Source organism: Symphalangus syndactylus, chromosome X (assembly GCF_028878055.3).
Source record: "Symphalangus syndactylus isolate Jambi chromosome X, NHGRI_mSymSyn1-v2.1_pri, whole genome shotgun sequence".
NCBI classification, from domain to species: Eukaryota; Metazoa; Chordata; class Mammalia; order Primates; family Hylobatidae; genus Symphalangus; species Symphalangus syndactylus.
Genome location: NC_072447.2, coordinates 38077711 through 38104077, shown reverse-complemented (window position 1 = coordinate 38104077; position 26367 = coordinate 38077711). Strand labels below are relative to the sequence as shown.

General features: G+C 41.6%; 1 protein-coding gene across 1 annotated transcript in view; it reads right to left on the bottom strand.

The window, feature by feature from the left end:
- Positions 1-5438: 5438 nt before the first annotated feature.
- The window catches only part of CXHXorf58 (chromosome X CXorf58 homolog), a 28140-nt gene continuing 7211 nt past the window's right edge, over positions 5439-26367 (bottom strand). Inside the window, 4 exon segments of the mRNA XM_055269049.2 lie at positions 5439-5632; positions 6495-6648; positions 9769-9998; positions 17844-17975. Coding sequence (XP_055125024.1) covers positions 5573-5632; positions 6495-6648; positions 9769-9998; positions 17844-17975 — 576 coding nt within the window. The 3' untranslated portion in view covers positions 5439-5572.

The window sequence follows — 26367 nt, the reverse complement described above, 5'->3', positions numbered from 1 at the left end:
TATCATCAAGGTTTAGGCTCTAAAAAAAGTCTCCTTACTGTTATTGAAGTGGGGTTTGAAGGCGGAAAGAGACTTCGATGCTCAAGCCAGCATTTTTAGCCAGAAGTTCTCCTACATGTGTCTTCCTTCTCTCCCTCTCAAATGGCACCTTCTTTCTTAATTCTCTCACATTTCAAACCACAACAAAACGTTTAAGGAAAAAATTTTCTCTAATCTCTATATATGTAAATAATGGAGGGGTTGAGGGAGAGATGACGATAGGGAGAGAGAGAACCAAATTTGGCAGATTCAAAGCCCATACTCTATCATAGCACTCTGCCTCCATGAAGTATAAACAAACATCAATATCATACCACTCAAAGAGCAAACGGCTGAAAAGCAATATGACAATGCATATAAACAGCTATAAAAATGTTTAAAATCTCTGATGTAAGTAGTGCCACTCTCAAGATTTTAGCCTAAGGCTATAATTCAACATAACGAACTGACAACATGGACTCTGGCTTATGAGAAATCAGCAGACCAAATATCCTGAAAAAAACCAACTCATTGTAAAAACCATAGAAATTCTAGATAAAATGCAAAAACATCTTTTAAAAGGCATAACTGAGCTTGTAAGAAGGAAAAATCCTCAAGAGTGAAAAATAAAGAGAAAGCTACACACTAGCATGGTAAATGACTGAAGCCCTGAGCACGTGTGTCAACACCGGGGACCTGAAGTTTCGGGTTTTTTTGTTTTTGTTTTTGTTTTTTTATGCAGTTTCTCTCCTGTTACCCAGGCTGGAGTGCAATGGCGCAATCTCGGCTCACTGCAAACCCTGCCTCCTGGGTTCAAGCGATTCTCCTGCCTCAGCCTCCTGAGTAGCTGGGATTATAGGTGCTCGCCACCACGCCTGGCTAATTTTTGTATTTTAGTAGAGACGGGGTTTCACCATGTTGGTCAGGCTGGTCTCAAACTCCTGACCTCAGGTGATCCACCCACCTCAGCCTCCCAAAGTGCTGGGATTACAGGCGTGAGTCACCACTGTGCCCGGCCGAGTTTTGGATTTTAATGACCTCAGATGTGTAGAAGACAAGCTCTTGTGCTCAGGGAAGGGAGGGGGTTGAAAATGAGACTCAACGTAAAGTCAGGCCCTCAAAGGACGTAAGGTAAAAAGCAATGGAAATAGAGAAAGAACATGGGAGAGTCAATCTTCTTCAGTATAACTGAGAAACACAAAATACAAAGAGAACATCTTCACAGTTGTCAGAGAAAAAAAAGAGATCATTTAAAAGGAATAACAATTAGACTGGAGGCAGCAGCCAGAAGACAGTGGAACAAGACTTTGCATTGCTAAGAGAAAACCATAGCCAATGTAGAATTTGATACCTACCTAAATTACATATTTAAGAATAGGGGCAAAATGAGGACATTTTCAGAAAATCAAAAACTGAAAGAGTAATTATTACCAAAAGATGCTCCTTAAAGGAGCTTTTAAGAATATACATCAGGATAAAGAAAAATGATCTCAGAAGGAAAGTCTGAGATTAACAATAATAATATCTAAGTTGGAAGTTAAAAACAAGATAGTGCTAAAATATTAGATATAGCAATAACCTGTAAGACAAAAGGATGGTGATTAGCATTCTTAGTTTGGGAGGAGAGTGGAGCTATTGATTAACTTTAGATTTTAAGTACACGTGCTAAAATTTACACATAATCACTAAGAATAAAAACAGTTGGCCAGGCGCGATGGCTCATGCCTGTAATGCTAGCACTTTGGGAGGCTGAGGCAGGAGGATCGCTTGAGGCCAGGAGTTCGAGACCAGCCTGGCCAACATGGTGAAACCCTGCCTCTACTAAAAATATTTTTAAAAATTAGCTGTGCATGGTGGCGCATGCCTGTGATCCCAGCTACTCCGGAGGCTAGGAAGGAGAATTGCTCGAACCTGGGAGGCGGAGGTTGCAGTGAGCTGAGATCGAGCCACTACACTCCAGCCTGGGTAACAAAGCGAATCTCCGTCTCAAAAACAACAACAACAAACCCAGAGTGTATAACTTCCAAAATAGTAGGGGGAAAAATGTAGAATTGAAATCTGAAAGAAAACAGGAACGGCAGGGGAAAGACAAAGAAAATGCAGGAGAGATAGCACAAAATAAAATGGTAAAAATAATTCCAAATATGTTAGCAATTAATTAAAATTGCAATAAAGTGTAAATGCATTAAACTCACCAGTTAAAGATGTCCTGGGACTGAATTAAAACAAAAACAATCTAGATATTTGCAGTATCCTAGAGAAAACCTAAAACACAAAGACAGTGTATTTGACATTATATCAGAATGATTAATGTTATCTGTTGTAGCAAATAACTCCTAAGATTATTGGGACTTAACACAACAAAGTTTATTTCTTGCTCACATTACAGTTCATCAAGTCAGGCTGCTGCTCTGGCTATCTCTCCTTCAGTGACTTAGGAATCCGGAAGCCTTCAATCCTGCTTCTACCACCATGGAGTTCTTTGCCTCCAGCCACAGGAACGAGAGGGAGGGGAGAGGAAGAATAGAAGACCACGTTTATTTTAGGGGCCAAGGCTAGAAGTGGTATACATCACTTCTGCTCACATTCCTCTAGCCAGAAGTTAGTTCACAGGGTCCCAACATAGCTGCAAAAAATGTTGGGAAATGTGTTCTCAGGAAGAGAAAATGAAGTCAGTGAGCATCTAGCCAGTCTTTGACACATGAAAAGGTTGAACATTTTAAAAGATGGAAAGGGATATGCCAGGCAGACACTAACCAGAAGAATGCTAGAGTAGCTCTGTTCACATGAGACAAAATAGTCTTCCAGCTGGGTGCGGTGGCTCACGCCTGTAATCCCAGCACTCTGGGAGGCTGAGGCAGGTGGATCACCTGAGGTCAGGAGTTCGAGACCAACCTGGCCAAAATGGTGAAACCCTGCCTCTACCAAAAATATTTTTAAAAATTAGCTGGGCGTGGTGGCGCATGCCTGTGATCCCAGCTACTCGGGAGGCTAGCAAGGAGAATCGCTCGAACCCAGGAGGCGGAGGTTGCGGTGAGCTGAGATTGAGCCACTGCACTCCAGCCTGGGTGACAGAGCAAGTCTCCATCTCAAAAAAAAAAAAAAAAGTCTTCCAAGCAAAATGCATTATTAGGAATAAAGGGACCAGGAGTGGTGGCTCATGCCTATAATTCCAGCACTTTGGGAAGCTGAGGTGGGAGGATCACTTGAGCCACCTCATCCAGCCGGATGCACATTTTTTCTTAAGAGTACAAGAAACATTTATGAAAATGGACAATATACTTGGCTATAAAGCAAGTCTTAACAAGTTTCCCCGAATCAGTATCATACAAATCATACTCTCCGATTATAGTGCAATTAGGCTAAAAATAAATAACAGAAAAATAACCAAAAGAAGACTGTGTATGAAAATGTTCATTCTAATGTTAATTACCTATAGTAGTAAAAAATTAGAAACAACTGAAATATCCAATGATATGAGTATGGCTAGATAAATTATGCTTTATCAATTCAATGGGCTATTGTATACCCATTAAATTATTTTTAAGTGGATCATGTTTAAGATATAAGCGAAAAGTGACCGGGCATGGTGTCTCATGCCTGTAATCCCAGCACTTTGGGAGGCCAAGGCGGGTGATCACCTGAGGTCGGGAGTTCGAGACCAGCCTGACCAACATGGAGAAACCCTGTCTCTACTAAAATACAAAATTAGCCAGGCGGGTAGCGCATGCCTGTAATCCCAGCTGCTCAGGAGGCTGAGGCAGGAGAATCGCTTGAACTCAGTAGGCGGAGGTTGCAGTGAGCTGAGATCGCACCATTGCACTCCAGCCTAGCCAACAAGAGCATAGCTCCGTCTCAAAAAAAAAAAAGATATAAGTGAAAAGTTTAAATCTATATGTTAGCTATTATTACAACTATGTGAAAAATATGTGTGCATTTAGACAGATTAGAAAGGTATAAGCAAATGAAAACAGTTGTTATATTATGGTGATGGGATTATGTATAATTCTACTTTTAAAAGGATTTTCTGTGATGTGGTTATATTATTTAACGTGAGTTAAAAGAATCTATAGAAGACATGATCTCTGGGAGCAGAAGCTAGTTGTGCCTTAATATCCACTACCATTTCTTTTATGACAACAGAATTTTAGTTGGGTACATAAATGCCCCAAACAAAAATACATTTCCCAGCCTCTCCTGGAGCTAGGTGTTATGATGAGACAAAGTTATAGCTAATGAAATATGAGAAATGAGAATCCTGAAACATAAAGAGTATGTCTTTCCTTTGTCTTTTCCCTCCATCTTGCTACCTAAAATCTTCCTTTGTTATTACACACACTATACGTAGAGTCTGATATGCATTTGATCAGATGAGAGACTACATCCCAAATTAATGAATGAAAACATGTGTGACTCATGAGGACAAATAGCTGTTTTTTCCATTCAACCAGCGTCCAGTACAAGCTCTGAAAACAAGGGGCTTATCATTCCATTTTTGAATATCAAATGACAATGCATTAATATCAAAGAGTGAACATTTATGTTAAATATATTCCAGTGAGAATCATACATATTTACTCCAATGTTCTTTATCATGTAAGAGAATATTTCAGCAGAGAATGAGATCCTTTTATAGGCTGCCATGCCTGCATTAGATCAGCAATCAACCTACATGTTTTAAATGTTAAGTAAAATTAAAAATTGAATCTTTAAAGTTCAATAAATTATTGCACTTTAATTATCATAGCCTCTGTGTAAAGTTTGATATAATCCAACAGCCTGGATCACAAAAGAAATCAATAATTTCTACTATATTAGGAATGACAATTTATCAATTGAAAATGAAATTGATAAATATTACTCCAAATAGACTTCATACTTGAAAAATATCCAGAGTAGATTAAAGCAGATGCAACATTCTGTCTCAGGTGCTTCCAGTGCTCAATAGTGATTAGTTATGCCATGTCATGCCTCCTGTAGCAGTAAATCCATTATTACTTTTATTATCATTCAGAATAGGTCATTCACAAGCTGTTCTGTAAAAATGAATTTCAACTTTAAAAAAGACACTAGAAGCTGACTCAAAAGGAGCCTTTCATTCTGTGAATTCTAATATTTATGTTAAGTATGGCCTGTTTAGATATTTGTTTAAATGAAGGAAAATCAAAATCGAATAAAAGTCCCAGGGACTAATCTCTTGAACAAAACTGTACACTGCTAGTTCAAGGGCATCTAATAGAAATAATTTGTTTAGATTAAAATTCTGTCAGTAAAAGAATTTGTTCCTATGGCAATTCAAAAAGGCTTAAAATACGTCACACATTTAGTTAAGAGAGCATACTCAGGACTTATTCTATGTTATTTTCCTTTATTACACATACTCATCATTTATAGACAGACAAACAGATTGTTAAACAACTTTGGTTTTCTGTCAATTAACTGTTCATTATCATGATGGAGAATCACCAGCTGCCAAGTTTTGATACCAGGAAAATGAGTCCTTTTTTCTTTTTCCAGCTGACACTTTGACATAGATTCCTTAGTTTTCATAACGTCAAAAGATGGAGTGGAGATGATAGTTATCCTTTGTACCTGATGGGCCCGTATTTGGTTCCTAGGCAGAATTATCAATAAAAGTAGGAAGTGTTATATATTTGGTTTTTACTACTTTGTATTTTATTTTATTTTATTTTATTTTTTTTTTGAGACGGAGTCTTGCTCTGTCACCCAGGCTGGAGTGCAGTGGCGCGATCTCGGCTCACTGCAAGCTCCGCCTCCCGGGTTCACGCCATTCTCCTGCCTCAGCCTCTCCGAGTAGCTGGGACTACAGGCGCCCGCCACCATGCCTGGCTAATTTTTTTTTTTTTTTGTATTTTTGGTAGAGACGGGGTTTCACCGTGGTCTCGATCTCCTGACCTCGTGATCCGCCCGCCTCGGCCTCCCAAATTGCTGGGATTACAAGCGTGAGCCACCGCGCCCGGCCACTACTTTGTATTTTAATATTTGACTATATTTATCCTCATCTCAAAATATTTACAGCGATTTTTTAAATTACAAAGTAATACATGAATATATGTCTGTTGTAAATTCCTATGAAGTAAAAGTATACTGAGGCAGACTTTATATAGCATAGTTCTTAATAAGTTTAGATAGAAATGACTTCCATTTTGAAAAAACCACCATCAGAGATGTGCTGAATCAACAGTGTCCACATACAGAGAAAATAATTTTTTTGCCAACTCATGCTGATATGGAGCCAAAACAGCTGGTTTTTATCAGAATTGCTACCAATATTAAGAATTAAAAAAAAAATGTTACCAAGATGAAATTCACTTTATACTGTCTATGATAAATGTGTCAAATGTGTTTCAGCCTTGAACTTTAGATTAGGAAAATTTCATTTACGTAAGTACAGCTACTTTACAGACAGTTTGAATATTGTCCAAAACAATAAATTCAGTACAAGTTAAACTTACAGTCACCTCAGAAGTATTTTTTTCTTTAGCCAAATAAACTTTTCTCATTTTCTCAACTTTCATTTGAGCTTGCTTGGATCGACGACCCAGAAATCGAACTTGATTTTGCTGTTTGTAGGGCCGATACAGAGGCTGGACAGTTAAGTATGGACCCCTAGAAAATGTTTGTATTAAAAACAGAAAAATCACACAGAATAAAATATAAATGCAAAGCAAATTCCAAATTTCATTAAAGCTTTCTCTAGCAAATATATCATAGATCTCAGCAACATTGGAGCAGCATTTCATGTAAGCTTTTAGGTTAAAGTTATAATTTCTGCTTGAGTTTACATAGCATAGTTCTTTATCTGGCACTTATGAAGGTGTACAGTTGATGATATTGACAGCAAAGATGATAAAAATTATAAAACCTGTTATCAATTTAAAATTAGCTTTCCTAGAAAATACTGTGTAGTAGCCATTTGAATCTTATTTTTTTACACCATATACTAACAAAAAAGTATTACATTTCGTCCAGGCGCAGTGGCTCATGCCTGTAATCCCAGCACTTTGGGAGGCCGAGGCAAGCGGATCACCTGAGGTCAGGAGTTCGAGACCAGCCTGGCCAACATGGTGAAACCCTGTCTCTACTAAAAAAGAAAATACAAAAATTAGCTGGGTGTGGTGGCGGGTGCCTGTAATCCCAGCTACTTGGGAGGCTGAGGCAGGAGAATTGCTTGAACCCAGGAGGCGGAGTTTGCAGTGAGCCAAGATTGTGCCACTGCACTCCAGCCTGGGCGACAGAGCGAGACTCCAGCTCAAAAAAAAAAAAAAAGTATTACATTTCATAATGATTGGAAAAACAAGCTGTTTTTATCAGTGCTGGGATCAGATGCGATGTCCATAATCCCTCTGTCCTTACCATTATAAGGCACATAGAGTCAACTTTCAATGCCAGCATCTGCATCACTCAGTCTGAAAACTTTCTTTGAAAAGAAAAGCCTGCCAGCGCGGTGGCTCACGCCTGTAATCCCAGCACTTTGGGAGGCCAAGGCGGGTGGATCACCCGAGGTCCTGAGTTCGAGACCAGCTTGACCAGCATGGAGAAACCCTGTCTCTACTAAAAATACAAAATTAACCAGGCGTGGTAGCACATGCCTGTAATCCCAGCTACTCAGGAAGGCTGAGGCAGGAGAATCGCTTGAACCCGGGAGGTGGAGGTTGTGGGGAGCCGAGATTGTGCCATTGTACTCCAGCCTGGGCAACAAGAGCGAAACTCGGTCTCAAAAAAAAAAAAAAAAAAAAAAAGAAAAGAAAAGCCCATGTGCAGGGGAGGTCAAAAGTGCCCGAGAATTAATATGTCCCTTCCTAAGCAACCCTTAACCAATGACTGATGGGTGTTGATGTATCAATACTGTAATTCCCTTGCCCCCTGTGGGATAATTCTGAGTTGCATGTTCTACATTGGCTCTGACATTCCCAGGGGAGATTAAGCTCCAGTTACCCACAGTGGTAACTTGCTTGCTAACACACACTGTTTTGGCTGCCTTCCACTTTTCTACCCTCTCCCTTCAGTTGTTCCTGGGATCACCTCCCAAATCTCTGTCTCAGGGTTTGCTTCTGGGAGATGCTAAACTACAACTGCATTCAAAGATGGCTTTATGAAAGTATTTTTTCTCTTCAATTGATTAATAATTTGGCTACTTATTTGGCTCTTAAATTACTTATTCTTGGATACTCGGTAGGATAAATCCAAATAGCAGGGAGATCAGGGTTATATATGGTGGCAGAGAAAATTACATCATTTATTTGACCTTGGTAGTAATAGGGTTAAATTCTATATTCAGTGCTCATATGGATGAGTTAGAGAAAATCTATTTCATGACAGACTGTGCCCTAAACCAGGCCATCTGTCTGGCAAATGTATAGCCTTGATCATAAAATATATGGGTTAAATTATGTTATTGGGTCAGAATCACTCATCTCTACTCCTGAAAAAAAATCCCCAGCATGTTTGCTTGACAGTGGGTCATCAGTGTCTTCTTCATGTACAAAGGGAGTATTTTTCATTTCAATTATAAGAGTGTGAAAATAGATTACCAGTAGGTCCTCTTACATATTATTATCTCTTTCTTCTTTTAAGAAAGCAGCTTAATTTGTAAATAAGATGGGCTAAGTGAGGCTTAGTAATGGAAAGCGAAAAGAAATATAATTGGAGCGGTTATATTCCGTCCATGTTGTTTCAGATCATAATACATCTATTTTGCTACAACATCCATTTCTACAATGTGAACTGGCTCACATGCTATTGGTAAAAAGGGGAATGACGTCACTCTAATTTATATGCAATTTATCTTAGGCAAGGGGAGCCAGAGTAGCAAGAATAGAATTATAACCTTCAGCAAAAAAGGAAAAAGCCCTCAGTTCTGTGCTGCATGGGCAAGGGGAGCCCTTTTGGCTGTATTCATGAAAACAAAAATGAGCACCTGCATCAAGTGCTGTCTTCCCAGAGAGACACATCCCACCCCTAACTCACCCTCGCTGCCCTCCACCCTAATCCTCCCCTACCCCCACTCCGGCCTTGGATGGCTCCTGGTTCTCGGCAGATCGCACTGCCTCTCATGTCCACTTAAAAGGCAACCATGTGGCCAGGCATGATGGCTCACACTTGTAATCCCAGCACTTTGGGAGGCAGAGGTGGGCGGATTACAAGGTCAGGAGTTTGAGACCAGCCTGGCCAATATGATGAAACTCAGTCTCTACTAAAAATACAAAAATTAGCCGGGCGTGGTGGCAGGCACCTGCAATCCCAGCTACTCAGGAGGCTGAGGCAGGAGAATCGCTTGAACCCGGGAGGCGGAAGTTGCAGTGAGCCTAGATGGCGCCATTGCACTCCAGCCTGGGCAACAGAGTGAGACTCTGTCTCCAAAAAAAAAAAAAAAGGCAACCACACTGGCCCGGGGTCCCACTTCCATGTGCACTGTCTCCATGCCCACTAACTGCTCTAATGAAAGAGTTGCCAGCATCTCCACTCTATGGTTGTTCATTTTTTTATATTTTCTGTGGCAGCCTCCAGCTACACTGAGCTGCCTGTCTGGTGGTACAAGTTAACTCCCCAAGTACCAATTGTCCTTTTTGTTAGTGCTCTGTTTACAAAGTTGCATATGTTTTGAGCAATCTGCCCCAACCCTATTTTTCCCATATATCCTATTATCTTTAGTGAGCTATCTGGCAGAATGTGAACATTTTCAGATATGCCCCTAGTATTGTAACCCCAGTGAAGAATCTGTTTTACCTAATTTCAGAAACAATCTGTAGCTGGTGCTTATGGATCTCTTGCATTACTGGTGTCTGTAACAGAAACTTCATTTCATTTCGTAGACGGTTTGAGATCACTCCAGACTCTGAATAATGAACTATGTCATACATTAGCATTGTCCTGGGAATATTTTCAAGATTTAATTTGCGCCAGCTGTTATTTCTGCTGCCAGAAAATGCGGGGGCCTCATCGAAAAAACTGTGATACTGTAGGGAAAAAACAAGAACGATTAGTTAGCCAGGTGCGGTGGCTCACACCTATAATCCCAGAACTTTGGGAGGCTGAGGTGGGTGGATCACCTGAGGTCAGGAGTTCGAGACCAGCCTGGCCAATATGGTGAAAACCCATCTCTACTAAAAATACAAAAGTTAGCCAAGCGTGATGGCATATGCCTGTAGTTCCAGCTACTCAGGAGGCTCAGGCAGGAGAATTGCTTGAACCTGGAGGCGGAGGTTGCAGTGAGCCAAGATTGCACCACTGCACTCCAGCATGGGTGACAGAGTGACTCCATCTCAAAAAAAAAAAAAAAAGAACGAAAAGAAAAAGAGAAAAAAACAATTAAGACTGATTAGTTGGCCAGGTGCAGTGGCTGACACCTGTAAGCCCAGCACTTTGGGAGCCTGAGGCAGGTGGGTCACTTGAGGTCGGGAGTTCGAGACCAGCCTGGCCAACATGGTGAAACCCGATAGCATTAGGAGATATACCTAATGTAAATGACGAGTTAATGGGTGCAGCACACCAACATGGCACATGTATACATATATAACAAACCTGCACGTTGTGCACATGTACCCTAGAACCGAAACTATAATAATAAAAAAAAAATACAAAAATTAGCTGGGCGTGGTGGTGCACACCTGTAGACCCAGCTACTTGGGAGGCTGAGGCAGGAGGATCACCTGAGCCCAGGAGGCAGAGGTTGCAGTGAGCCGAAACTGCACCACTGCACTCCAGCCGGGGCGACAGAGTGAGACCCTGTCTCAAAGAAAAAAAATTGATTGGTTGTGGGCGCTCTAAAATGTTTTTAGACACATTTCTCATGGTTCCACTCAAATGTCACTTCATCCAAAAGGCATTCTTTGATCCCATCTCTGAACTTTATTGGGATCTCTCTTCTATGACTCTTATTACTGACTACTCAATGTTTTAGTTATCTGTGTATGACTTAGCTCCCTTATTGGAAGGCAGGAGCTATGCTACACATTATCATGCACATAGTATCATACTCACTAAATATTTACTTAATGCATCAACATTTTTATGGCAAATATAACTCAGATAAGTTGAACTCAGATGGGCCTAAAAATTAATGATTATAGCTATGTGTTCTGCATACCTGGTAGAGCTTGTTCATGACATGCTTGGGTTGAGAGAACTTTTTTTTTTTTGAGACAGGGTCTTGTTCTGTCACCCAGGCTGGAGTGTAGTGACATGATCATGACTAGCGGCCTCAACCTCCTGGGCTCCAGTGATCCTCCTGAGTAGCTGGAACTACAGGTACATGCCACCATGTCTGGCTAATCTTTTTTTTTTTTTTTTTTTGAGACAGAGTTTCGCTCCTGTTGCCCAGGCTGGAGTGCAGTGATGCGATCTTGGCTCACTGCAACCTCCGCCTCCCGGGTTCAGGCAATTCTCCTCCTCAGCTTCCCGAGTAGCTGGGATTACAGGTGCATGCCACCATGCCCAGGTAATTTTTTTTGTATTTTTAGTAGAGATGGGGTTTCGCCATGTTGGCCAAGCTGGTCTCCGACTCCTGACCTCAGGTGATCCACTCACCTTGGCCTCCCAAAGTGCTGAGATTACAGGTGTGAACCATCATGCCTGGCCAATTTTTTAATTTTTGTAGAGATAGGGTCTCACTATGTTGCCCAGGCTGTTGAGAGGACTTTTGCACAAACCTTTTTAAAAATATGAGTTCATCTCTAGTATGAAGTGGAGATTTTCACTATTTTCATTTGGAGTATTTGTAGAAATCCCACTTTTCTTTTTTTCCAATTTAAAATGATATTAAATTAGGAATTAAAAATACAAATATATATCATCAATTTAACATTATAATCGTGCATTTAAGAGCCAGGGATAGGGCAGGAGGAGCTACAGTGCTAGGAAACAGAATAACAACAAGGCCTTTAGGGTATATTACACAGTCACATTCATACTTTCAAGCACACACACACAGATGCACATACACATACACTCTCAACACACACCCTCACACTCACATATACACATACACACTCACACACATAGGCAATCCTACCTTTGCACCATTTCATCTTTTTTTTCCCTTTTCTGGAGAATGGGGTCTCGCTATGTTGCCCAGGCAGGTCTCAAACTCCTGGGCTCAAGCGATCCTCCGACCTCTGCCTCCCCAAGTGTTGGGATTACAGACATGAGCCACTGCACCCAGCCTTTTCAAACTTTTTTTTTTGAGACAGAGTCTTGCTTTATCACCCAGGCTGGAGTGCAGTGGTGCAATCTTGGCTCACTGCAACCTCCACCTCCTGGGTTCAAGTGATTCTCCTGCCTCAGCCTCCCAAGTAGCTGGGATTATAGGCGTGTGCCACCAGGCCCGGCTAATTTTTGTATTTTTAGTAGAGACAGGGTTTCACCATATTGGCCAGGCTGGTCTCGAACTCCTGACCTCAGGTGATCCACCCACCTCGGCCTCCCAAAGTGCTGGGATTACAGGCATGAGCCACCACACCCGGCCTCCTGTTGCTAGCTCTTCAGCTCAAAGATCACAATATAAATGACAGATGTTCATCATGATTAGTGACAAATCATGTCATATCTTCCGAAGTCAATCAGTGACTGGTCACTGTGAATCTGTTATTCATTTCACACACAAACAGCAAAGTATATAGTTGTGTTGCATTTTTGTCTCCCAATGATGAACCCATGTGACATTTTACAAAAATGTAAAATCAAAAGAGGGAATTGGCCATCAAAGAAACAAAAAGTGATACCACTTGAAGTGAAATTGGAATCAATCATACATGGAGTTCTAGAAGAAACAGGTGACTGTGGGAATGCTGACACTGCCGTCATTCAAGACGTTGCAGATCTACAGCTAGAGGAACTTGGTGAGGATGAACTTATCAACATAAATGAGGAAAGTGGCTGTGATAAAAAGATGAAGATTTCCCAGTGGAAGTGATGCTGGCCAAGAAAAACTTCATACTGAAGGAACTCTGAGATATTTTGCAACATTTAAAGTACAAAGAATAAAATGTTGGCAGCTGATCCAAATTTTAAAAGGAATATGACAATACATCAAGACATAGAAAAGATACTTATAAGTTATACTAGAAGAACAAGAAGGCAAGCACTGTTTAAAGTACTCTTGGTAAGTTTTTTTTTTCCACAGCTTTATTGAGGTTCACATACCATACAATCCACCATTTAAAGTGTACAATTCAATGGTTTCCAGTATATTCACAGTTGGTAAGATATTTTATGAAAAAACAAAACACTTTGTCTATGTTTCTAATGTTTTAAATTATAGTGTACTAAAAGTGTCCTAAATGTGTTGGGTTTTTTTCTTTCATTTTCCTATGTATTTATAACACAGCAAAAGAGTTTTTAATGTTTGGACAAAGAAGCTCGTTTTGTTTTTAGAGATGGGGTCTCACTATGTTGCCCAGGCTATCCTCAAACTCCTGGGCTTAAGTGATCCTCTTGCCTCAGCCTCCTGAGTAGCTGGGACTACAGACAAAAAGTTTGAAAAGTCACAGAACAATCACAATTTTCCCCACAGATTATTAAGTTTGCTTTGCATGGTTTCAATTTCCCGGTCATTTTTGTGGTCCTGCACTGCCATGCAAAGTAAGGCTGTGTATTTTTTTTCCTGAGTGAAGTAGTAAAATGGGTAAATATCATAGATCTGTCAATCATCTGCTCTGCCACTTATCAGATCTGTCTGTGACCTCAGGCAAGTTTTTTTGAGGCTCGTTAAACTTCATTTTTCTCATTTGTAAAAAAGGTCACATAATTTACAAACTTGAAGATGAAAAAAGATAATACGCATGTAAAGAGCTAAAGACAGTTCCACACCCGTATAAGGACTCAAACGTCAACAATGATCTTATCTCTCTCTTCCAATATGTCTATCTGGGGACTCCTCTCTATGATATTAATCCTTGACATGTTCACAATCTGAAAGTATGTGGTCTTTGTCCTTAGCAAAGATAGTTGGCATTTCCTGGTTCACTTCCCTAAACTCACAGGCTAAGACTCTAAAAGAAAGAAAACATAATTGGGAGTCTCTAAGGCACTGCATTAATTTCATGTTTCACACTGAAGCAAATGAGTGAATAGTTAAGGCTGTATACAGACATACCTCAGAGATACCGTGGGTCCAGTTGCAGACCATGGTAATAAAGTCAATATAGCAAATAGAGTCATGCTAATTTTTTGGTTTCCCAGTACATATAAAAGTTATGTTTACATTATACTGTAGTTTGTTAAGTGTGCAACAGCATTATTTCAAAAAAAATGTACATACTTTAATTTAAAAATACTTTGTTGTGGCTGGGCACAATGGCTCATGCCTGTAATGCCAGAACTTACGGAGGAAGAGCTGACAGGATCACTTGTGCCCAGAAGTTTGAGACCAGCCTGGGAAACATAGCAAGACTCCATCTCCACGAAAAGAAAAAAAATACTTTATTGCTAAAAAATGCGAATGATCATCTGAGCCTTCAGTGAGTCCTACTCTTTTTGCTGGTGGAGAGTCTTGCCTTGATGTGGATGGCTGCTGACTGATCAGGGTACTGGTTGCTGAAGGCTGGGGTGGCTGTGGCTTTTTCTTTTTTTTTTTTAAGACAGGGTCTCACTCTGTTGCCCAGGCTGGAGTGCAATCATGGCTAAAGCAATCCTCCCACCTCAGCCTCCTGAGTAGCTGGGACCATAGGGGCATACCACCACACCTGGCTAATTTTGGTGGGGGGGTAATTTTTGTAGAGACAGGGTCTCCCTATATTGCCCAGGCTGGTCTCAAACTCTGTCTTCAAGAGATCCTCCCATCTCAGCCTCCCAAAGTACTGGGATTACAGCCATAAGCCACCGTGCCCAGCTCATGAATGTTCTCAATAGCATCTAGAATGGTGAATCTTTTCTGGATTTTTAAAATTTACTTTACCCAGATCCATCAGGGGAATCATTGTCTATGGCAGCTATAGCGTTATGAAACATATTTCTTTTTTTTTTTCTTTGCGACAGAGTCTTGCCCTGTCGCCCAGGCTGGAGTACAGTGGCGCGATTTCGGCTCGCTGCAAGCTCCACCTCCCGGGTTCACGCCATTCTCCTGCCTCGGCCTCCCAAGTAGCTGGGACTACAGGCGCCCGCCACCACGCCCGGCTAATTTTTGTATTTTTTAGTAGAGACGGGGTTTCATGGTGTTAGCCAGGATGGTCTTGATCTCCTGACCTTGTGATCCGCCCGCCTCGGCCTCCCAAAGTGCTGGGATTACAGGCCTGAGCCACTCCGCCCAGCCAGATTTAGCATAATTCTTAAGGGCCCTAAAATTTTCAGAATGGTAAATGAGAACTGGCTTTAAGTTAAAGTTACCAGCTGCATTAGCCCCTAACAAGAGATTCAGCCTGTCCTTTGAAGCCAGGCATTGACTTCTCCTCTCTAGCTGTGAAAGCCCTAGAGGGCATCTTCTAACAGTATAAGACCGTTTTGTCTACATTGAAAATCTGTTGTTTAGTGCAGCCACCTTCAACAATTATCTTAGCGAGATCTTCTGGATAACTTGCTGCAGCTTCTCCATCAGCACTTGCTGCTTCACCTTGCACTTTTATGTTATAAAGACGGCTTCTTTCCCTAAACTTCACAAACCAACCTCTGGTAGCTTCCAAAGTTTCTTCTGCAGCTTCCTCACCTCTCTGATCCTTCATAGAATTGAAGAGAGTTAAGGCCTTGCTCTGGATTAGGCTTCGGTTTAAGGGAATGTTGTGGCTGGTTTAATTTTCTATTTTTTTCTTTTCTTTCTTTTTTTTTTTTTTTTTTTGAGACGGAGTCTCGCTCTGTTGCCCAGAATGGAGTGCAGTGGTGCGATCTCGGCTCACTGCAAGCTCCGCCTCCTGGGTTCACACCATTCTCCCGCCTCAGCCTCCCTAGTAGCTGGGACTACAGGTGCCCGCCACCATGCCCGGCTAGTTTTTTGTATTTTTAGTAGAGACGGGGTTTCACCATGTTAGCCAGGATGGTCTTGATCTCCTGACCTCATGATCCGCCTGCCTCGGCCTCCCAAAGTGATGGGATTACAGGCGTGAGTGGCTGGTTTAATTTTCCATCCAGACCACTAACACTTTCTCCATATCAGCAATCAGGCTATTTTGCTTTCTTATCATTTGTGTGTTCGCTGGAGTAGCACTTTGAATTTCCTTCATAAATTTTTCCTTTGCATTCACAACACGTTTAACTCTTTGGTGCAAAGGTCTACCTTTTGGCCTATCTCAGCTTTTGACATGCCTTCCTCACTAAGCTTCATCATTTCTAGCTTTTGATTTAAAGTGAGAGGCACATGACTCTTTCACTTGAACACTTAGAGGCCACTGTAGGATTATTAATTGGCCTAATTTCAATATTGTTGTGTCTCAGAAAATAGACCAGAGGGGAGAGAGAGAGATAATGGAATGGCTGGTTGGTGGAGCAGTCAGAACACATACATTTATTGGTTAAGTCTGCCATCTTATATGGGCTCAGTTTGTGGTGCTCCAAAACAATTACAATAGTAACATCAGAGATCACTGGTCACAGTTCACCATAACAGATATAATAATAATGAAAAAATTTGAAATATTGCAAGAATGACCAAAACGTGAAACAGAGACACAAAGCAAGCACATGCTATTGGAAAAATGGCACCGATAGATTTGCTTGATGCAGATTTGCCACAAACCTTCCATTTGTGAAAACACAACATCGGCCAGGCGTGGTGGCTCAAGCCTGTAATCCCAGTACTTTGGGAGGCCGAGACGGGCAGATCACCTGAGGTCAGGAGTTTGAGACCTGCCTAGCCAATATGGTGAAACCCCGTCTCTACTAAAAATATAAAAAAATTAGCTGGGCGTGGTGGCACATGCCTGTAATCCCAGCTACTCGGGAGGCTGAGGCAGGAGAATCTCTTGAATCCAAGAGGCAGAGGTTGCAGTGAGCTGAGATTGCGCCATTGCACTCCAGCCTGGGCAACAAGAGCGAAACTCTGTCTCAAAGAAAAAAAAAAATATGTAACTCAATGGTTTTTAGTATATTCACAATGTTGTGCAACTATCACCACTGCCTATGAATATTTCAGAATATTTCTATCACCCCAAAAGGACCCCCAAATTGCTTAGCTATCACCCTCCCTACATACAAAAAGCCATATATCACATGATTTCCTTTGTATGAAATATCTGGATTAGGCAAATCCATAGAGACAGAATGCAGACTGGTGGTTTATGGGGCTGGAATGATGTAGGAATGGAGAGTGACTGCTTACTGGATGCAGGGTTTCCTTTCGGGGTAATGAAAAGGTTCTGGAACTAGATGGTGGTGATGCTTGCACAACCCTGTGAATGTACTTAATGCCCCTGAATTGTACACTTTAAAATGGTCAATTTTATGATGAGAACACGTGGACACATAGAGGGGAACAACACACACTGGGGCTTACCAGAGGGTGGAGGGTGGGAGGAGGGAGAGGATCAGGAAACATAACTAATGGGTACTAGGCCTAATACTTGGGTGACAAAATAATCTGAACAACAAACCCCCTTGACACAAGTTTACCTATATACAACAACAAACCTCCACATGTACCCCTGAACTTAAAATAAAAGTTAAATAAAAAAAAAATTAAAAGAAAGTTCTAGTGCTTGGGTATCCGAAAATAAGTTTCATTCTATAGAATATATTTGAAAAATAAAATATAATAAAATAGTAAATTTTATATTGTGTTATATTTTACCATAATAAAAAAGTATGATTCTTTCTTCTTGGAGGACAGAGTTAGGAAGACTTGCTTGGTTTGTTTGTTTTTCTAAATCTAAATTCCTTACTTGTACATAATCTTGCATGGTGACAACATCCATTATATCACTTACTTTGGACTTCGGGAAAATACGTTCATCTTCCATAATTATACGGTGAAATTTCCTTTCCCCCATTAGTTTGCAAGCATCAACCACTGCCTGTAAAGAGAATAGAAAACAGACTTTAAAAATAGTAGAATAGCATTAATTATCAGCATGCCCTTTACATATTTCTTCTGACAAATACATCAAATATTGTTCCTTTCTTCTAGCAGCTTGCTATTCAATAGAAAGGCTGCATTTGCAAAGAGATTATATAGGGATTATTAAACCACTTAAAATTGTTTCCATAGCCTTATCTACATAGCTTTTTTTTTTTTGAAATGGAGTCTTGCTCTGTCACCTAGGCTGGAGAACAGTGGCGCCATCTCGGCTTACTGCAACCTCCACCTCCCGGGTTCGAGCGATTCTCCTGCCTCAGCCTCCTGAGTAGCTGGGACTACAGGCGCATGCCACCACACCTGGCTAATTTTTTGTATTTTTAGTAGAGACCAGGTTTCGCCGTCTTAGCCAGGATGGTCTCGATCTCCTGACCTCGTGATCCGCTCACCTCGGCCTCCCAAAGTGCTGGGATTATAGGCACTCGCCACTGCGCCAGGCCATCTACATGGTTTTTAAATGCATGTAGAGGAATTGCTGAGTCCAGAATCCTCAGAGAACATAGTTTTAAAACAACTGGTTTTTCCCCTTAAAAGACTTTTAATTCTTTTATTTTAAAAAGCAAAACAAACCTGTAATATCATTTGTGCAGTCAATGCAGAGAAAACTCATCTGGTGATTCAACGAGTTACCGTAGGAACTGCAATGAAAAGTGTCACTGGTACCACCTCTCTTTTATGTGTTAATACACTGCCGGTAAGTGGAAACATGTATGTTTCAGACTGTTTAAGCCTCCCTCCCTTCAGACTTCATTCTCAGCAGCTAAAAAGTGGCAAATAGAGGAGTTTTCTTTTCTCTCCCAAATGTCAACATTTTATGCTCAAGGAAAGCACCTGAGGTCAGAGACAGAAGACTCACAGAATATATGGAAGCTCAAATCCTGTTGGGCCCTACTTATACCATGCCCTTCCACATATAAGTATCCTGTGCTAAGAGCTATACATAGACTGTGAGTAGAGACTTAAGTACTCTGTACCCCCCCCGCCATAAGTATGTGCTGACTCTTCTAACACATATTTATATTACAGATCTGTACTTCTGGCCACAAAGCGTATGTTTATATGAAGGAAGGATAGCACAAAAGAAAATTCAGGGTGGAGGCCGGGCGCGGTGGCTCACGCTTGTAATCCCAGCACTTTGGGAGGCCGAGGCGGGCGGATCACGAGGTCAGGAGATCGAGACCACGGTGAAACCCCGTCTCTATTAAAAATACAAAAAATTAGCCGGGCGTGGTGGCGGGCGCCTGTAGTCCCAGCTACTCGGAGAGGCTGAGGCAGGAGAATGGCGTGAACCCGGGAGGCGGAGCTTGCAGTGAGCGGAGATTGCGCCACTGCACTCCAGCCTGGGCGACAGAGCGAGACTCCGTCTCAAAAAAAAAAAAAAAAAAAAAAAAAAAAAAAAAGAAAATTCAGGGTGGGCGCGGTGGCTCACACCTGTAATTCCAGCACTTTGGGAGGCCAAGGCAGGTGGATCACCTGAGGTCAGGAGTTCGAGACCAGCCTGGCCAACATGGTGAAACCCCGTCTCTACTAAAAATACAAAAATTAGCCAGGCATGGTGGCAGATGCCTGTAATCTCAGCTACTCGGGAGGCTAAGGCAGGAGAATCGCTTGAACCCGGGAGGGGGAGGTTGCAGTGAGCCAAAATCGTGCCACTGTACTCCAGCCTAGGGGACACAGCAAGACTCCGTCTCAAAAAAAAAAAAAAAAAAGGAAATTCAAACATCTTTTGATTCCAGATAAGTTTCTTTTTTCCTTTGTATGTCAGAATGTGGTACTTGTGAAAGTATGGGAACTCTGTGTTATAATGTTGATACAAGGCCTAAAAGAGTGGTTGAGGCCAGGCATGGTGGTTCACACCTGTAATCCCAGTACTTTGGAAGGCCGAGGCAGGCGGATCACCTGAGGTCAGGAGTTCGACATCAGCCTGGCAAACATGGCAAAACCCTTTTTCTACTAAAAATACAAAAATTAGCCTAGTGTGGTGGCATGTGCCTGTAAAACCAGCTACTCGGGAGGCTGAGGCAGGAGAATCGCTTGAACCTGAGAGGTGGAGGTTGCAGTGAGCTGAGATCATGCCACTGCACTCCAGAGTGAGATGCTGTCTCAAAAAAAAAAAAAAAAAAAGAGAGAAAAGAAAGAGTGGTTGAGACAGGATCAAAACTGAGAATCACTGTTCTTTTTTCTTAACACACAACAGCAAGCTATAATGCATTTTCTATTCCAATTCCCACTTTTGTTATTCAGACTATTCCTTTATTTATTTTTTTAAATTCCAAAGCTTAGAATATCACAGACAATGTAGAAAATGAAAAAGGAAGAAAACATTCAAATGGCTGAATGGTTGAAGTTTTATTCCTAACATATAGAACAGAAGAGACAAACAGTTTAGTGAAAATGTGATACGGAGCTTTCCTTTAGATAGATCATTTTTGCTTTATATTTCATTAATTTCTTCTTTTTTTTTCCAGCATGCTATTTTATTGATGTAACAACATTTTCAATAAAGTTGGTAAATTATCACTATATTACTGTCTTATAGCAACATAGTAAGAGCTCTAGAGATCATATAAGTATAAAATGTGAATTTAAAAAACAATGAATATGTAAGATTTTTATTAGGGCAAGCATTTCCATAACCACAAATATTTCTTTTTTTATTATTATTATACTTTAAGTTTTAGGGTACATGTGCACAACGTGCAGGTTAGTTACATATGTATACATGTGCCATATTGGTGTGCTGCACCCATCAACTTGTCATTTAACATTAGGTATATCTCCTAATGCTATCCCTCCTCCCTCCCCCCACCCCACAACAAATTTCTTTATACATTACACAACTAAAGAAAAGACAGGCCGGGTGTAGTAGCTCACGCCTGTAATCCCAGCACTCTGGGAGGCCAAAGCAGGTGGATCACCTGAGGTCAGGGGTTCTATTCCAGCCTGGCCAGCATGGTGAAACCCCGTCTCTACTAAAAAATACAAAAATTAGCTGGGCGGGGTGGTGAGCACCTGTAATCCCAGCTGCTTGGGAGGCTGAGGCAGGAAAATCGCGTGAACCCGGGAGGCGTAGGTTGCACTGAGCTGAGACTGTGCCACTGCACTCCAGCCTGGGCGACAGAGTGAGACTCCATCTCATAAATAAATAAATAAATAAATAAATAAATAAATAAATAAAATAAAGATAGTATTGGCAAATCTCTCCATTATGTTTTCTTGCAATTAATTTTCAACATTTTATGGTTCTAATTAACCAGCCCCACAGTGACACTAAAGGTAAAAACAAGTAATTGTACACTGAACAGGTATGAAGACCATATAATTTCTGCTTTAGGAATTTCTGTAGGCATAACTATAATTTACTTTAGCTCAAGTTACTAAAAAAGGTTTTTTTAAATTTTTATTATTATTTTTTGAGATGGAGTCTTGCTCTGTCACCCAGGCTGGAGTGCAGTGGTGCCATTTTGGCAGACTGCAACCTCCGCCTTCCGGGTTCGAGCGATTCTCCTGCCTCAGCCTCCTGAGTAGCTGGGACTACAGGCATGCACCACCACGCCCAGCTAATTTTTGTATTTTCAGTACAGACAGGATTTCACCATGTTGGCCAGGCTGGTCTCGAACTCCTGACCTTCTGTTCCACCCACCTTGGCCTCCCAAAGTGTTGGGATTACAGGCGTGAGCCACAGTACAACAGGTATTTATTTAGGGTTTGTTTGTTTTTTTTTTTTTTTGAGACAGAGTCTCCCTCTGTCGTCCGGGTTGGAGTGCAGTGGTGCCATCTTGACTCACTGCAACCTCTGCCTCCCGGGTTCAAGCAATTCTCCTGCCTCAGCCTCCTGAGTAGCTGGGACTACAGGTGCATGCCACCATGCCTGGCTAATTTTTTTTTTGTATTTTTAGTAGAGACAGTTTTGCCATTTTGGCCACGCTGGTCCTGAAATGACCTCAAGTGATCTGCCCACCTTAGCCTCCCAAAAAAGGTATTTATTTATTTATTTTTTGTTTGTTTTTGTTTTGATACGGAGTCTCGCTCTGTCGCCCAGGCTGGAGTGCAGTGGCGCGATCTCGGCTCACTGCAAGCTCCGCCTCCCGGGTTCACGCCATTCTCCTGCCTCAGCCTCTCCGAGTAGCTGGGACTACAGGCGCCCACTACCACGCCCGGCTAATTTTTTTTTTTTTGTATTTTTAGTAGAGACGGGGTTTTACTGTGGTCTCGATCTCCTGACCTCGTGATCCGCCCGCCTCGGCCTCCCAAAGTGCTGGGATTACAAGCGTGAGCCACCGCGCCTGGCCAAAAAGGTATTTATTGACAGGTCCTCCCTACACTGCCCCACTCAGCCACCACCACCAATCTCTCCAAGACCCAGTTTCCTTATGTGTGCAGTGCCTCAGCTGTGTGCCTCATCTGTGTCTGGCCCATTCTGGTCCCTCAGCCAAAGAAAAACATGCCTGGCAGCATAGGGCAAGCTCTCTGACCACCTGTGAGAGGGGTTTGAGAGATGTTTGCTGTCCAATGGCCAAGATGTTCTTTCTCAGACATCTGCAGTGTATGGCCAAAGTCAAGAAAGTCCTTCTCCATAGGAAGCAATGGGAAAGAAGAGCCTAGAGCCAGGAGAAAAGGGTAAAAACTAGGCAAAGATTCCAGGATACCAGCCAATCAGGGTAGGATTCAAGAGGCAGGTTCTGTTCTTAGTGGGTGACTCAAAGCGTCAAAGCGTCAAAGCGGGCCATCTCTAAATCTGGCACTTATCCTGATACTCAGCATCTCTGTGGCCAGAAGGCCCCACAGCTCTGTGGCTATTTGCTGGCCTAGATCCACACTTGGGCTTGTAAAGCTACTCTAATATCTCAAGACACTTTCCCGTTCCTACTGGGAACTGTCATTCATGGAAGAGGTAATAACTGGTATCCATGCATTGGAACAGTTTCTTGGTTTGGAACAGTTCAATTACATACAGGCTCAGAATAAACAAAACCACCGTAACTGCATAGTTGTTTTAACCTCAAAATGTACACAGTACAGTGGAAACACAGAGAAGTGTTCAAGTCTCAGTTATGCTTCTGGCAAGTCTTTCCAACTTCTAGCTTCCTACTAGGGAAAATGGGAATAATGTGTCCCTAACCAGAGTTATTGCAGGGCCATCTAAGAGAATGTGTATGCTGCTGTTTAGCATAGTTCCTAACTCTCAGGAGTGGTTAAGAACTTGGACTTTGGAGGCAGACTACTAGGTCTTGATCTCAGTTCCTTCATTTTCTAGGTGTGAGACCTTAGGCAAGTTAGTCTTTTTTGTTTGTTTGTTTTTGTTTTTGTTTTTTTGAGACAGACTCTCACTCTGTCACTCAGGCTGGAGTGCAGTGGTGCAATTTTGGCTCACTGCAACCTCCACCTCCTGGGTTCAAGCGATCCTCCTGCCTTAGCCTCCCAAGTAGCTGGGATTACAGGCACGTGCCACCGTGCTTGGCTAATTTTTGTATTTTTAGTAGAGATGGGTTTCACCATGTTGGCCAGGCTGGTCTCGAACTCCTGATCTCAAGTGATCCGCCTGCCTCGGCCTCCCAAACTGTTAGGATTACAAGCGTGAGCCACAGCACCCGGCCCTCAGTCTTTTTTAAAATGAGGATAATAACAGAAAATACACTATAGTGTTTATGATAATTAAATATAGTAATGTGCATAAAATGTTTAAGATCATATTTGATAGAAAGTGCTCAGTAGGCTCAGCACTTTGGGAAACGGAAATGGGCAGATTGCTTGAGGCCAGGAGTTCGAGATCAGCCTGGCCAACATAGCAAAACCTCGTCTCTACTAAAAAATATACAAAAATTAGCCAGGTGTGGTGGCACATGTCTGTAATCCCAGCTACTCAGCTGGCTGAGACATGAGAATTGCTTGAGCCTGGGAGGGGGAGGTTGCAGTGAGCCAAGACTGCAAGATGGTGCCACTGCACTCCAGCTTTGGCAACACATTAAGACCTTGTCTAAAAAACAACAACAAAAAAACAAAAAAAACCCACAAAAAACAAAAACAAACAAACAAAAAACACAAAGAGACAAAGAGCAACAGAGTTGAGTAAGCTTAGAGTGAGAAAAATTCCATATTTACAAGTTTTCTATCAACCACGAATCCAAGTGTTACCAGAGTTTGTTTTGAAGCTGAACTAAAGGGAAAAAGGAACCTTAAACTGTTCTCTTCAAGTTGGGTATGTTCTGATCATTTAAAACCCATTATGATGTTTAGTGAAAAATTCAAGGTCAATAGTATGACCACATTTTTATAATAAGAACAAAATTTAAAAATCTCTATGTGTATATTTTCATGGGAAACATGAAGGATACACAGCAAACCATTAACAATGACTACCCCAGGAGAGTGAAAGTTGTAGCACAGAAGATAAAGGCACGGAGGCATATTTTTCTATCTGTCGGCTAATTTAAACAAAAATTTAAGTTATTATACAGCATTATGATGAGTTTTAATGCATAAGCAGTGATTTCCAATCACTGCCTCTAAGGTTCTCATTTGCTCAAGCCTGTGTACAGCCAGGGGGTGGCAGGAGTAGACCCAGGAGGATTTCAGTTCTTGAAAAAGCCTCATTATATAATCCTAGGAAAGAAACAATTGATGATATTTTATAGGGGTAACTACAAGCTTATTCTATACATAAATGTGGCATAAATTTATCCTTCAAATAGGATAAACATATACTTCCATATTTGAAGTCAATCTATACAAATATTAATGTTCTTGAAACACTATATTCCATAATGAAAACACGTAGCTCATTTTCTAGGTTTTTTGTTTTGTTTTGTTTTTTTGTCTTTTTTTTTTTTTTTTTTTTGACGGAGTTTTGCTCTTATTGCCCAGGCTGGAGTGCAATGGTGCGATCTCGGCTCACTGCAACCTCTGCCTCCCAGGTTCAAGCGATTCTCTTGCCTCAGCCTCCCAAATAGCTGGGATTACAGGCGCCCACCACCACACCCGGCTAATTTTGTATTTTAAGTAGAGACGGGGTTTCACCATGTTGGCCAGGCTGGTCTCGAACTCCTGACCTCAGGTTATGCTCCCGCCTCGGCCTCCCAAAGTGCTGGGATTACAGGCATGAGCCACCGCGCCTGGCCTCATTTGATAATTTTCTGAAATAAAGTTAAATTATCTCTGCTACTACCCGAGAACATGGAGAAAAGTGGTCCCTTTTCCTTTTCTAAAACTCTTCAGAGTGAATGCAGCACATGCAGGATCTGATCAGAAACTGCCAGGCCGTGTAGTCTTCTCTCCTGCATACATGCTAGAACTCATGATTTAAGATGGGCCATAGTTTTTGTGTACAACATTTCCAGAAGGGGGATCTTGCTGGGGTTACAGAAAAATAACCTTTGATGTGTGGTTTATAAATGGCTAAATATGAGAATGTCCATCTTTTTAAAACTTAATTATAGTCATGTATAAGGGTCCAAGGAGTAAAACCTGTACTGTAGAGCCTTGCTATTAAAAGTGTGGTTTATACCACAAGCCTGTCTGGATTCGCCACCTGCTGACTGTAGAGCCCTTGGGCCTTGGGTAAATGGTAGCCAGGCAGTGGTCACTGTGGGCCTTGGGAGAGACCCAGTGCTATGCTTGCTTCAGGTCCGACCAGTGCAGTCCCAGTGGTGGTGGTGGCCACAAGGGTGCTTGTTTTACCCCTTCCTCAGCTCCAGGCTGCTCAGTACAGAAAGAGAGAGATTCCATTTATTGGGGAAAAAGTAGGGAAAGAGAACAAAAGTCTCTGCCTGGTAATCCAGGGAATTCTTCCGGATCTTAGCCAAGAACAACAAGGCAGTACCTCTGCAAGTCTGCAAGAGCCACAGTGTTACTGGGCTTGGGGTGCCCCCTAATGCAGATATGGCTGCAGTGACCAAAGATTTAGATCACGACACCTGAGTCCCTTTGAATTCTTGGAAAGCCTTTTCACGAAGGACAGGTTACAAACAAGCCCAGACTGTGAAGACTAAAATAAATACTACAATACCTAACTCTTCAACGCCCAGACATTGGCAAACATCCATAAGCATCAAGACCATCCGGGAAAACATGACCTCACCAAAGAAACTAAATAAAGCACCAGTGATCAATCCTAGAGAGACAGAGGTATGTAACCTTTCAGATAGAGAATTCAAAATAGCTGTTTTTGTGTTCATGTTCTGACGTAAAAAAACAAAAAACAAACAAACAAAATAGCTGTTTTGAGAAAGCTCAACAAAATTCAAGATAACACAGGGAAGGAATTCAGAAACCTATCAGATAAATTTAACAAAGAGACTGAAATAATTAAAAATAATCGAGCAGAAATTCT